At 32.5% G+C, this 12,939-nt stretch overlaps 1 protein-coding gene across 10 annotated transcripts in view; it reads left to right on the top strand.

Annotated features, from left to right (window-relative positions):
• Positions 1-12,939, top strand: part of LOC132262249 (uncharacterized) — a 54,960-nt gene that overhangs the window by 33,824 nt on the left and 8,197 nt on the right. For all 10 annotated transcript variants that reach the window (XM_059761456.1, XM_059761451.1, XM_059761452.1 and 7 more), the window contains one exon: positions 12,673-12,866. In XM_059761456.1, coding sequence (XP_059617439.1) covers positions 12,673-12,866 — 194 coding nt within the window. The remainder of the gene's footprint in view (positions 1-12,672; positions 12,867-12,939) is intronic.

Raw genomic sequence — 12,939 nt, 5'->3', positions numbered from 1 at the left:
ACAATATATGTCAAAAATACTCCAATGACGAAAGTGCAATGGAGCTTCTGCAGACAAACAAACGCGACAAAAAAGGCGAAAGCTTTGAAAAACGAATAAAAAAGAAATTGATAAATCGAAGAAAATTTTCACTATGAAACCTCCTCTCTCCCACACTGAAAGCCATATCCTCCTCTATTTTCCTCCTCCTTGTCCACCTCTTGCGATAAATTCCCCAAGAAGCAATAACCGGGAGAGAAAAAGAACGAGAGTGCGGAGAAAATCGATTAATCCGCCAACTCTCTTTCCCACTCTCTCTCGCTCTTTCTCAAGTCACCTCCTTTCCCACCCCCAATGCTCAAAATCCAAATTGCATGACACTCTTTCGCCTCAAAAGCCCTATACTCACTGTTTTATTATATAGTAAATGTTGCACGAGATTTTGTGTCGTCGTCGTTGAAAATTATTATTTTTCCACACAACAAACACACGTACACTTACACACTTATGTACTGCCTATATAATATGGGAGACAAAAGCCACCCACGAAAGGAGAAAGAAAGACACAAGTCAGAAAGAGAGCTTTCAGAGAGTTCGCAGTGGGGAAGAAAAAAGATAAAATGGGAAGTTCAATGTGTAATAGCACAGACTTGCACAATACCATATCGAACAGGGGCAAAAATTTCCAGTGGTTTTCAGGAAAATGCAAAGCCTGAAGAATGTTTGAAAGTTCATTATGCATTTTTTATAAGGACATTCCGATGTACTTGGAGAGTTTCTGCATATTAAATTGGGAACATGAACATGACAGTAATTTTAGGACGAAAGAAATAAAAAAAGCCCAAGCAGTAATAATTTATAGATTGAAGCTCTCTATCAGTGTTGTCATCGATGCGAAAGAGTTGGGGCGAGTTAAACCTTCGCTGAACTGCTAGGAAGTCCAAACAGACAATCTTGATTAACTTTTGAAGCCTAAAAACACTCAACTTGAGATATTTAAAGTTTGTGTCAACGTGTAAAGAATCCAGTATGTTTTAAAGCATTCGCAGTGCTGAGAAAAGCCTTCAATTAATATTCAATACACAATTCACATGACTGCAATTTAATTAGAGCAGGATAGAAATACCCTTAATTTTCACTAAACCACTTTTTGGACAAAAATTCTGCTTCCAAATTAAAATCAATGCAGCGGTGCATTTGTGGGTGGAATGATTTGGCGCCTGGGCCAAAAACTTGTTCATCCACCAAATCACTGTGGTAATCCGATGGCTTTTGGCCACTGTAATGTAGAGCAAGAGTGCTGTGTGTGCACTATAATGTCCTAGAATCATGAATTCGTCGTCCAGACAGATCGATACACAGCGAAATGCGACATTTTCCATGAAAACCTACACACACAAGAGGCCACAGAACTTTCTTTCTCGGGCGCATTTTGCACAAAAAAAAACGTGAAGTCTTTGGGACTTTCTTCACGGTGCATTCTTTGCCCGGTGCGACTCTTCACGGGGGAAACTTTTCGCATTTTCCCGAGCAAGTCGGCGGAGCGGGGTGGGTAGAGGGGTGGTGGATAGGTCGCTGGAGGACCTGAAATATGCTTTTTCGCTCTCACTCAAGCTCGCAAAATTTACCTCCATTGTCAACTCAATGAAGTTGCTGATGAGTTCTTCATCAGCTCAGTTTTGAAAGGGTTGAAAAATGTCTCTTATCTGCCACCACCCTCAGTGGGTTGCTCGCGAGGGGGTGACGGAACAATAGGCTAGAAGAGAAAGAAACAATTAAGAGTGTCTGTGCAGTAAAAAAGCGCGTTGGGAAGTTCTCTCTCTCTCTCTCTCTCTCTCTTTCTCTCGCTCGTTTTGTGCATTCTCTTAAGATGAGAGAAAAAGTGAGCTTTAGCGGGGAATTTTAAATCAATTCCCCTGACATCTATGCAAAACACACTACACAAAGCATACAATGCATTCAGGGCTGAACTTGGGAGACTAAATTTTGCACTAATTTCTGGGCAAGGGAAGAAGCATTTAACTGTGTTTTCTGGCCAAATTCTTGGTATCAAAATCAAACATCGACATTTGCAATGATTCTTAATACTAATAGATGTCTTTTTCTACTCTATATATCTTAAATGTTACAAAATTGATGTCTTTTTGGTGTAATAATTTATATCTTACAACTTACTGTGTATCTTAATTCAATGTGTTTTACTTTTGGTTTCAAAATTCTCTATAAATTCTCAATGTTATTTTTGGTTTTTAATTCTCTTTTAATTTTTTGTTCACTTTATCAATTATTGTCAAGAAGTTGATCTACGTTTTTTGGATATGGCTGTGCTATATATAATATTTAACAGTATTATTATTCATTATAATATTTGATGAATTTTTTACTATATTTTTTACTATATCACATTAGTTTATTCTCTCTCTATCTCTCTCAAATTGATGATTGATTGACTTGGAAAAAGCAAAAAAGATATGATGATTGAAGTATTTTACAAAATATTTTTTGTTCTGTTTGTATCCTTCTTAACGCCAAGACGATATCAAATCACTGTGCAATGGACCAACCAAAATTTCAAGCAATGAAGAAATATATGAACCGCTTTTGTTTTACCAAAAGAACAAAAACAAGACAAAAAATTTGAATTGCATTGACACAATTTTTAACTGGAATATTCCTTGTCATACGTGAAAATGTCAAAATTTTCCAAAATGTCACACGAAATGGCAAAAATCTTTGGAGACTTTTTGGGCAAAAAGAAAAAAAAGAAAGAAAAAACTGAAATTTCTGCACTCTTGATAAAAACTCAAATAGTCCAGTTAAAAATTTACATACCAAAAGGAAAGAATAAGAATCTGCTTATATTTATAATTGTTATGAGATTGAATAAATGTGGATTTGGAATGTAAGTCCGGCTCCCAGACAAAAATCGAACCTCAACTTCTTGAATTTGTCGCTTTCGAGTATTCATGAAAACAAAGAAATGATAAAATGAAAGAGTTGAATTGTAAACACACAGATAAATGAAATGATAAAAAGAAACTCTTACAAAGTTATTAACAAACAGTATAATTTAGTTGTTTTGTTATATCCAAACTTTTCCAGATGATATAAAATTGTTGATTTGTAGAACTTTTGACTTTATCTTTTAATTCCATAATTACCAATTTATTATTATATTTTTTAATAATTGAATTTTTTACCTTCTCTTACTCTGTCTCTCTCTCAAATGAAACTTGAGAAGACCATTTGAAAGAATAAAAGAAATTGAAATATCCACTGTACGAAAGAGTGGACGTAAGTTGTGCACTATTTTAGTTTCTTTTCAACTAAAAAAAATATAATAATAATAATAATTTTTGGAAAAACAGTAAAGTATCCGATTGTATTATCCCATTCTGACTGATTCAGAATTTTGTTTTTATAACATTTCAATTAATACTTTTTACAAATATTTTTAGAGTAGAAAATATCCTCAGTAATGTAAAATTTTAATTTTTGGCTATTTTCTCCTAATCTCTTTATTTTTGTTTTCTTTACCATTATATTATTCCTTTTCTCAATATATCATTTTCCTGTCGTACAGAGTAAAAACTGAAGTAAAATTCAAATTGAAAAGCGAGAAAAAGTACAAATTTTCTAGTCAGTTTGAAAAAAAAAGACCTCTAGAGTTTTGTAACAAACAATTAAAAGTAGAGACACGTAAGCTCAAAGAGGGCATAATAATGGAAAAGAGAACAGATTGCCAGAAAGATTTGCCAAAATTCTAACAAGTATCGAAAGAGCTCTTTGAAAAGATTTGCCAATGCCAATGAACGATGAAGAAAAAGAAGTTGATGGATTTTTGTTTGGTTGCAGGAAGCGACGCCGGCGGACGCCCATGTGAGTGGGGGTAATCAGGCGGGCGGCGGCGGGCCCATTTTCCCTTGCATGTATTGCGGTGCCTCGTTTCCCCATCAGAGTAAACTGACGCGTCACATATTGTCGCATTCGCTGGAAACGCTCAAGTACCGCGAAACTCCGCACCTGCTGCATCCGAGCCACCTGTCGAACCTGCTTCCGCCGCCGCCGCAGCCGCACCCCGCCGACCTCGCGTCGCCCACGCAGCACTTTTCGGCGGCGGCAGCGGCTGTGGCCGCTGCGGCCGCCGCCTCGTCGCGCTCGTCCATGCTCGGCGACAGCCTCGAGCCGCCCGACGGACTGGCCACGCCGATGGAGATTGAGTTCGCCGCCGTCGCCGCAGCTGCCGTGGCCGCCTCGAGTTCCGCCGGCGGCACGAGTGCGGGCGGCGGCAGCGGCGTGATCAAGAGCGAGCAGGGCAACGTGGTGCTCTGCAAGTTCTGCGGCAAGAGCTTCCCCGACGTGTCCACGCTCATCACCCACTTGCCCGTGCACACCGGCGACCGGCCCTTCAAGTGCGAGTTCTGCGGCAAGGCCTTCAAGCTGCGCCACCACATGAAGGATCACTGTCGAGTGCACACAGGTGAGCAGCCAGACAACTACAGCGCATAGGCATTACGCACAATTCTGCCTAGATTAGCTCTTGTGAAGCTCGTGGACATAAATCGAATTGCAGTTCTTCTTTTTGTCCTCTGCGAAAAACAAGACATTCAGTAGAAAGTCATCCTTTCACGTGCTGAAGTTTCCCCAAAACACACTTCTCAATGTCTGGAAATTGGCTAGAAAGTCAAGTGTATCATCAACGGTTCAATAAAACCTTTTCAGCGTAATTTCCGTCATTTTCAAATCAATAGCCGTAAGCAGAAATTGTGTCATGAATTTTCTATGAAAATTTCTCAGAACATTCTGAACTGCCATGAGCCTGAAATGCGTTTCATGCGTCTAATTACACTTCACTTTTAAACGTGTTCAATAAGCAATTTCCCGAGAACTAATGAATCTTTTGTGGAGTAGCATTTGATGTGATTCTTGGTATTTTCACAATAACAAAAAACACAAAACTTCAATCGGAATGACAGTCTCATTTGCGAGGCAACATTTGAGCGTCACGCTTAATAAAGTTCGACACAATTTAATTAAAATTGCTGTCTATCTCGTTTGAGTGTCCAAATTCACCCATCCTTGCCTTGGCGTTGCCATCCGAAAAGCTCTTGCTTCAGCCAAATTTGAGTGTGTTTTGTGGGAAAATTCGGCATTGTGTGGGTTTAGAGACAGTCTGAATTGACGATAACTTTTGGCAAATTTTAATTTTGCAGGAGAACGACCATTCAAGTGCAGCATGTGTGGCAAAACATTCTCCCGATCGACAATTCTAAAAGCGCACGAGAAAACACATTATCCCAAATATGTTCGTAAATTTTTGTCGCCAAGTCCGAGCGACATAAAGGATGAATCACCGCAATAATGGCAATTAGATACCTTCGCTTTGCAACAATTTATGATGTACAGGACTTATGAACTAATTACCAACAATACAGAGACAAGCAATACACAATTCAACAATATTTCACACTTCTATTACTATTATAAATGAGATGAGGAAAAAATGTGAGGGAGTAAGAAAAAAGAAACATACATTTTGGGGAAAAATGATATCTAAAATATGAGGATATTTTTAGGATTATATTCAAAGAGAGAAACACAAAGAGAAAAATATGATGGAAATTGATTGGAAGTTTGAAAATGTCACAAAAATCAGTGAATTACTTTGGAAACCCAAATTTATGAATTATTGAAAAACCATTTTTTGAATTTCACTAGTGCTAAAATGTAGCACAAGGAATCGTAGAACGATTTTTATTCTTCCCTCCTTTCATTTCTACTTTGATTTTTTCATGATTTCTTATCTTCGTTTTGAATCATTTGTGAAAGTTAGTCATAACATAGAGCAGAAGAACATGAAAAAATAGACACAGGAATGCTTTGAAGTACACATTAGATTCCTAAATTCTCTGTGAAAACAACTATGAGGAGAAACCATAAAATTGTGCAAATGTGGAGGGATTTTACTTTAGGTTTCCTGTTTTATTCATGAAGTAGATGAAAAAATAACTCTAACTGAGTTAAAATGTTAGAAAAGAGCAGAAAAATTTGTGAATAACATTTCTTAACGAATGTTGAAATACCACACAAATAAGAATAATAAAAATTGAAATAAAGAAAACTTTAAGGATTATTAGACGATGAAGAGACACATGAAGAAATGAGATAAATAAGCGTTAAAGGATCGAATAAGCTGACATCTGTGATTTTATATTTGATGATAAGTAAGAAAATAATGAGAAAGAATTCATACCAACTACAGGATGGATCACTGAATAATTCTTTTCATTTTGTTGGCTTCCTTTGACACACCTTCACCCCCAAAATAGTAATGAAATAATAGAATTGCTTTCAACGCAGGGATTGTTTGAATATTTTGAAAATAATGTTTTCTCAATCATCAATGATATAAATAAAAACAAAACACAGCAGAAGAGCCTCAGTAGTTCAGCGTCTTGAAAAGAGTTCTTTGTTTTTTCCTAAAATTTTAAGATTCACACAAGAAATTCCTTTTATTTTTTCCCCTTTGTTAACTTTTTGAGACTTCAGAACAGAGAATATCTTCGAAAAAACTCTCACCAGTGATTTCCTAATCAAAATTTATTGAATATTTCGAGAGAAATTGAAAAATTTGTGATGATTTTTTAGGAAATATTTTTATAATTATAGACTTTTTACTTAAAAAGATTAGTTCAAAGAAATTCTTATAAACAAAAACCAATTGGCTGTGATCTCGTTTATATGAGCATTTTTTGTGTAATTTACTTTCCTATTAAAAAAGAAAGAATTGTATTAACAAAGAAAAAAAAAACGTTAAGGGAAAAAACATCTGAAATTGACAAATTGGCATTGGAAGGATCTCAAAATTATGTGATTTTTATATTTCTCCTTTTTAATTAATATGATTAGAGAAAAACAATTGAAATTAAAATTTCGCGCGAGAAATTTACAAATTTTCTTAGTCACTAAATTAAATACTTAGGGTGGCGGAGGTTTTGTAGTGTTTCATTAGCACATCACTGGTGGGAGTTTTGAGAGATGAGAAGCTTTCTTCACAAAGTGTTGTTTAAAAAAAAAGACATTCCTTTTGATCGTCGATCGGTGGTGAATATTATTAAAAGCTAAGATAATTACTTAGAGTAACAAATTAAATTATATGATTTGTGAATATCTGATGAATTAGTGAATATATGAATTTATTTTTCAAATTGAATTGATTTTTTTGTATGTTTTTCTATCACTCATTACAAATCATTTCATTCATTTCATCTTAAATCTCTCATTTTGGACATAAATATCCCTTTAGCCTTCGCAATTTTATTTCTCTAGTACAAGTTATTTTTTAATACTTCTGATTAGATTAATTCCTCTATTATTTTGTTCTCTGTTTCGAGCTGAACATAAAGTAGTTATATATTTTTACATATAAAGGCGATGTAATTATTCTTAATGTGTGATATATGTATGAGACTCAAAGTAATTGTGAGGAAAATTTAATTTATTTATTTACTGAAAGTAAATTTAAAAAGTGAAGAATTTATCATGTTCCTCCATTTGTAATTTTTGTTACGACACAAATTATTAATAAGTTAATAAATTATTTTTGTTTATATTATTTCCTGGCGAATTACACCTTTAGAAGGTGAAAAATAATTGCTATAATCTTACAGAAGGGAAATGTAGTGGATGAACTTGAGAGGATAATGAATTTTATAGATGATGAAAAAGAAATCCACACACGCGCATATAAAATAATAAAAAAAGGTGAAAAAATAAGATGAAATTGAAGAGTTATTTAGACAAATATCTAGTGTTAAGCATTAATTTAATGAAGTAATATATTCAAGAAAGAGGTGAAGAAAAAACAGAAATGATGATAAAAATAGCAATAAAAAATACACACATATTAAAAGAACATATAGTGTAGTAAATATTATTAAATAATATATACTGAATTTAATTAATTTATAAAATATTGTGTAAAAAGGTGAATATAGCAACATTTACATTTTTAATACCGATGATGAAAAATGTATAATGACGTAGAGTTCGCAATATATACAAGAAAAAAAAATGGAAAAAAATATTACACATTTTCAATGATTAATGGAAGAAAAAAATTAGTACACACAACTTGCCTGACCTAGTACAGTGCTAATGACAAACTATCAACAAGGTTTTAAGGGACAGTCAGTCGCTGAGTTAATGAAGAAAGTAGCTAATCGATTACCATCAGTTTTAGATTGAACTCAATGCAATTGATCACCATTTCGCCCCACAAAACTGAGATCAATTACAATAGAGAAAGAAACCTAAAAGATAATTATAGAAAATATTGAACTAATGGTGAGACTACAATAAAACCAAATGACTTAAATTATTTTGTCTCCTACTGCATATTTTTTACGCCATTTTTCCTTTTTAATCTCAACAATAAATAAGTGACAATCAACAATAAACCAAGTTTGTTATTAAAGTATTGTAATTATAGAATGGAAAATGCTAGAAGAGAAAATAACATTTTGGTGATTAATTGAATTGAGTTTTCATGCCAACATAATTCTGCACTAATGCAAATTGAGTTGTAATGAAATGAAATAGTTTTTCAATTTACCTTCATCAAGATATCTTACGAATTTAGGCAAAACGAAATGCGTAAAGAAAATAGTTTGATAAAAACGTACTGCACAAAAGGAGGAGAATGAGAGAGCGCATATAGAAACATAAACGGATTATCACATTTTTTGACAATACTGTCTTTACACTATATAGTAAAAGAACAGTAACAGCAGCTGCATCATTTTTAATCAATATAGCAAGAAACGTAAAAATTTTATTTAGATGGAAAACACTTTTTTCGAGTTTCAGTGGAAAAGAAAAAAAAATATGGAGAAAAATATATCATAGTTTAAACAAGGCATATACCTTAAAAAGGAAAAAAAAATATGATAATGAAAAAATTAAATACAATACAAAAATATCACATTTGCATTAATTCCCAAAACACAATGATCGACAGACGATAATTTACTCATAAAATGTTTCGAAATGACAAAAAAAAGAGAAATTAGATCAAATAGCGAATTATGTACACTTTTATCGGAAATTCAAGTCAATTTCTTTCACGTTTGAAGAAAAATAAGAATTAGCCAAGAAAGACACAATTAGAAAATAAAAGCGTAAATTCTCGTCTCGATCGATTGTAGCTTAGAGTGCCTCTAAAAGTAATTATATTAAATAAAAGATGAAAGAATATTATAATGAGAAGATGAAGATTATATAGAAAGTAAAGATAAGAATTTCACACAATTGCATAAACACACTAACACACCAACACAACACACACACACCACAAGACTAAACATGATTGAGAATGAAACATTTCTGCGAATGGCGTGATCCCGAGACATTTAGAGATGATATTCAAGTAGATAAAATTGTTTGTGGAGAATAATGGAAAAAAAATCACTTTAATAAATTGTATCGCTTACACTTGATATGAGAGAAAGAATATGGAAAGGGAAAATGTTTTGAAAAATTTATTCACATACCCTGAATTTGGTTTTTTTCAGTACACAGCAAGGCAAAAGAGAAACTCAAATATTGGTTCGAAATCAGTGAAAACAAAAAATCATAATTATCATTCTTTGGTATTCTATAATTTCAAGAATCTGGAATAGCAAAAGTATGGGAAATTTGAGGTGAAAAAAAATATACAGGGTGTGACTTTAAAATCGCGACAAATTTGAACACATATTCTGCAATGAAGGAAGAGTTTTAACATGGCGAAATAGTAAAACCACACATATTACGAATGATTAATAAATGGAGTAAAAAGAATAAAGATTTATTATAAATATTTTATAATAAATGTAGCTCAGGGCAACTCAAATTCTTCCATATTACAGTGTATAATGCAATAGAACCATAGATTTTTACATAATTACCAATGAAAAGAGTAAAAAAAAACATGAAATAGCAAATCGCAGATACAGTTATAAATGGAAAATAAAACATGAATATTATGACACATATTGAAAAAAAATAAATGGTTGAACAAGTAAACCAAGAGCAAACAACAGTGGTAAAAATTGAACCAGTTGAGATTTTAATTTGTTATTTTTATACTTATTGAATGAATACAACCATAATAGTGTGTATTTTTTAACACGATACAGCTACAATATTTTAAAGTGAAACATACACAATGAATTCAAAACATAATACAAGAAAAGGTCATAGTTTTGTCTCTGGTTTTGGTTTACAATAGCTGAGTAACATATTTACATACATAACATGCGTATATACAACCCCAATCGCCCTTAACGATGTCCCAAGACACAATATTGGTTTAAGGCCTAATGTCTTTTCGTTCAAAGAATCACACTTTTAAAAAAAATATGAACCTTTCACAAAAGACCCAAAAAAAATTTTCTTCTTAATTTCTCTTATCATTGGGACTCGTGAAATTCCTTTGCGTTCTGTGGTCCTCAACAATTTATTTCCCGCCCACAACAGACAACCATAGTGAATATAAAGAAATATAAAGAGATAATTTGAGTGCCAAGCTATTATACATTATTATAAAAACAATACCTACTGAGGAATAATTGAAAAGTCGACGATTCAACACGTAAACTTGATAACATTGTCAGTTCTGTTTCGAAAAAAAAAAACATGAAACAAGTACAGAGAATCTTGCAGAATTACAAGGACATTGGTAGAAACACAATAAAACATGCAGAATAGGAAAAATATTGATGAGATTTTTTCAAACTGAATAAGAAATAGAACCAATTTTTACAATATATATTTAAAAAATGACTTTCTTCATATAAAACAACATGAAATAGACATGGAAAATATTAGTCTTTTTTATTTTTTCTATAATACCAGAAAACCGCCACAGAGCGGTTAATATATAGTTGCGTTCTGAAAAACCCTGAATTCAACTCATTTTTGCTACTTTATAAATGACTACTCAAATGTTGATATGTACATTTTTCACGCAACATTTTTGTCTTACTTTACAGTGCATTTATCAGAATACAAAACTGATTGTTTAAGCAAATTGTTAAATTCCATATTGAAATGAGAAGAATGAGTGGAGAAAACGTTGTTAATAGTGAATATTTTCCCAATATGAGGATGCGAATATAGTGTCGCAAATTGAGCTGAAAGAAGCATATTTTGCAATTTTAAATGTGAATTAGAAATGCGAAAGACGAAGAGAGTGAGAGAAAGAGTTAGGAAAGATGAAAAGGTGTTAAAAAATGGACGAATACAATACAATTTTTCATATACAACTCACAACATTCACACTGTAGTGCCTACCCCTTTGAAATAGTGGATAAAAGTACATAAAATTGTATAAATTTGACAAATAAGATCGGTCATGATCATTTTGGATGGATTTTATTTTTTTTCTCGTCATTTTAGCCCTTCTTCCATTTTTCGTTTTACCCGAAATAAAAATCCCGCTTATTAAAAACATAACGGAAAATGAATGAATTTGTATAATATAAATTTGAAGAACAAGATAAAGAATAATTTGAAATAGTTTGATTGCCCATTTCATGCTCTTCATCCAAGATAGAGAGTTTGAAAAATTGTTCTAATGTGTTACTACAATAATAAAAATACAAATTTATATTTATTGCAGAAAAAAGGAAAAAAAATAATGAAAAATAATATATAATTTATGTTACACAAGTTCATTGATTAATCATTAAGTAATATTACAGTAATATTTAAATCTATTTTTAAAAACAGAAAAAATACAGAGGAATTTTTATTTAAGAGAGAATTCATAATTTTTAAGTTTTATCAATTAAAAAGAATACATTATAAAGAAATAGTTGCAATGGCATTCATATGTTCCTATAAATATTTGTATTTTATACATAAAGAAGAAAACATTGAAAAATAGTGAAATAGAGAATAGAAACTTTTAAATTTAAATAAATTACACAAAAGTTTGGCGTTGCATAAATTGAAGAAAAAAAAAACAATTAATAAATTCAAGACATGTCAAAAAGTGACGAAAATATACCACACAGCTTTTTCGAAAGATTCACCAATGAATTTTATACACAATTTGGATCTCCCATTTAAGAATATATCAACCGCAAGTGAAAAAAAAATCTTGGGAAAAATTAATTCTCTTTCTCATTTATTATTTGTCCTTTTGGTGTTATAAACGGGAGAAAATTTGAAAAAAAGAACATTGTACTATAGGAAGAGAAAAATAAGGAAAAAATATAAAAAGTCAATAAGTGAAACACCCTGTATTGTAAAAAGTGTAATAACAATTATAAAAACCCAAAAAAATATTTTTCACACAACATAAGAGACAAAAAATGTATGAATTTAAAGAGATATTATACAATTAATGAATATGTGAAGAAAATAAGGAAAAGCAAGAGAAAGAGAGAGACAGAGAGATGAAAAAAAGAAAGTAAAATGATAAAAACAAAATCATGCATATCATAGTTGTAATAATACAATTTTGACGAATAAAAAATGCTGTAAAATACTTCAAAGAATCTAAACAGCAAATATTAATAAATACAAAGTGAAATCTTTTGAGAATTTTAGCAATACTCCAAAGCTTTATTACTTGCCTTCTTTCTCTTGATGTTTAATGTAATGTCTCAGTGATAGATTTCATTGTGCCTTCAATTGCCTTTTCAGATCGAAGACAGTGCTATTCCAATATTCGGAACATCATTACTCAGTGGCGGAGCCCTAGGAGGACCCAGTCGCTGCCCGACTCCGTTTGCATTCCCCTTCGCGCCACTTGGCTTGGGCCTCTTCGACGCCGACCCATCCAGAATGCTCAGCTTCTTGCACCATCACCAGTCCTTGCTTGCAGAGGAGGCTCTAAGGTAGAGAAAAGCGACAATCTTCCGACCTGTATTTTAACCGCTATTTGTCCTACTTTGTCAGCTGACATAGAAT

The sequence above is a fragment of the Phlebotomus argentipes genome, unplaced genomic scaffold (assembly GCF_947086385.1).
Source record: "Phlebotomus argentipes unplaced genomic scaffold, Phlebotomus argentipes genome assembly contig_15, whole genome shotgun sequence".
NCBI classification, from domain to species: Eukaryota; Metazoa; Arthropoda; class Insecta; order Diptera; family Psychodidae; genus Phlebotomus; species Phlebotomus argentipes.
Note: the sequence above shows the minus strand (reverse complement) of the source record. Positions and strands in the feature narration are given on the sequence as shown.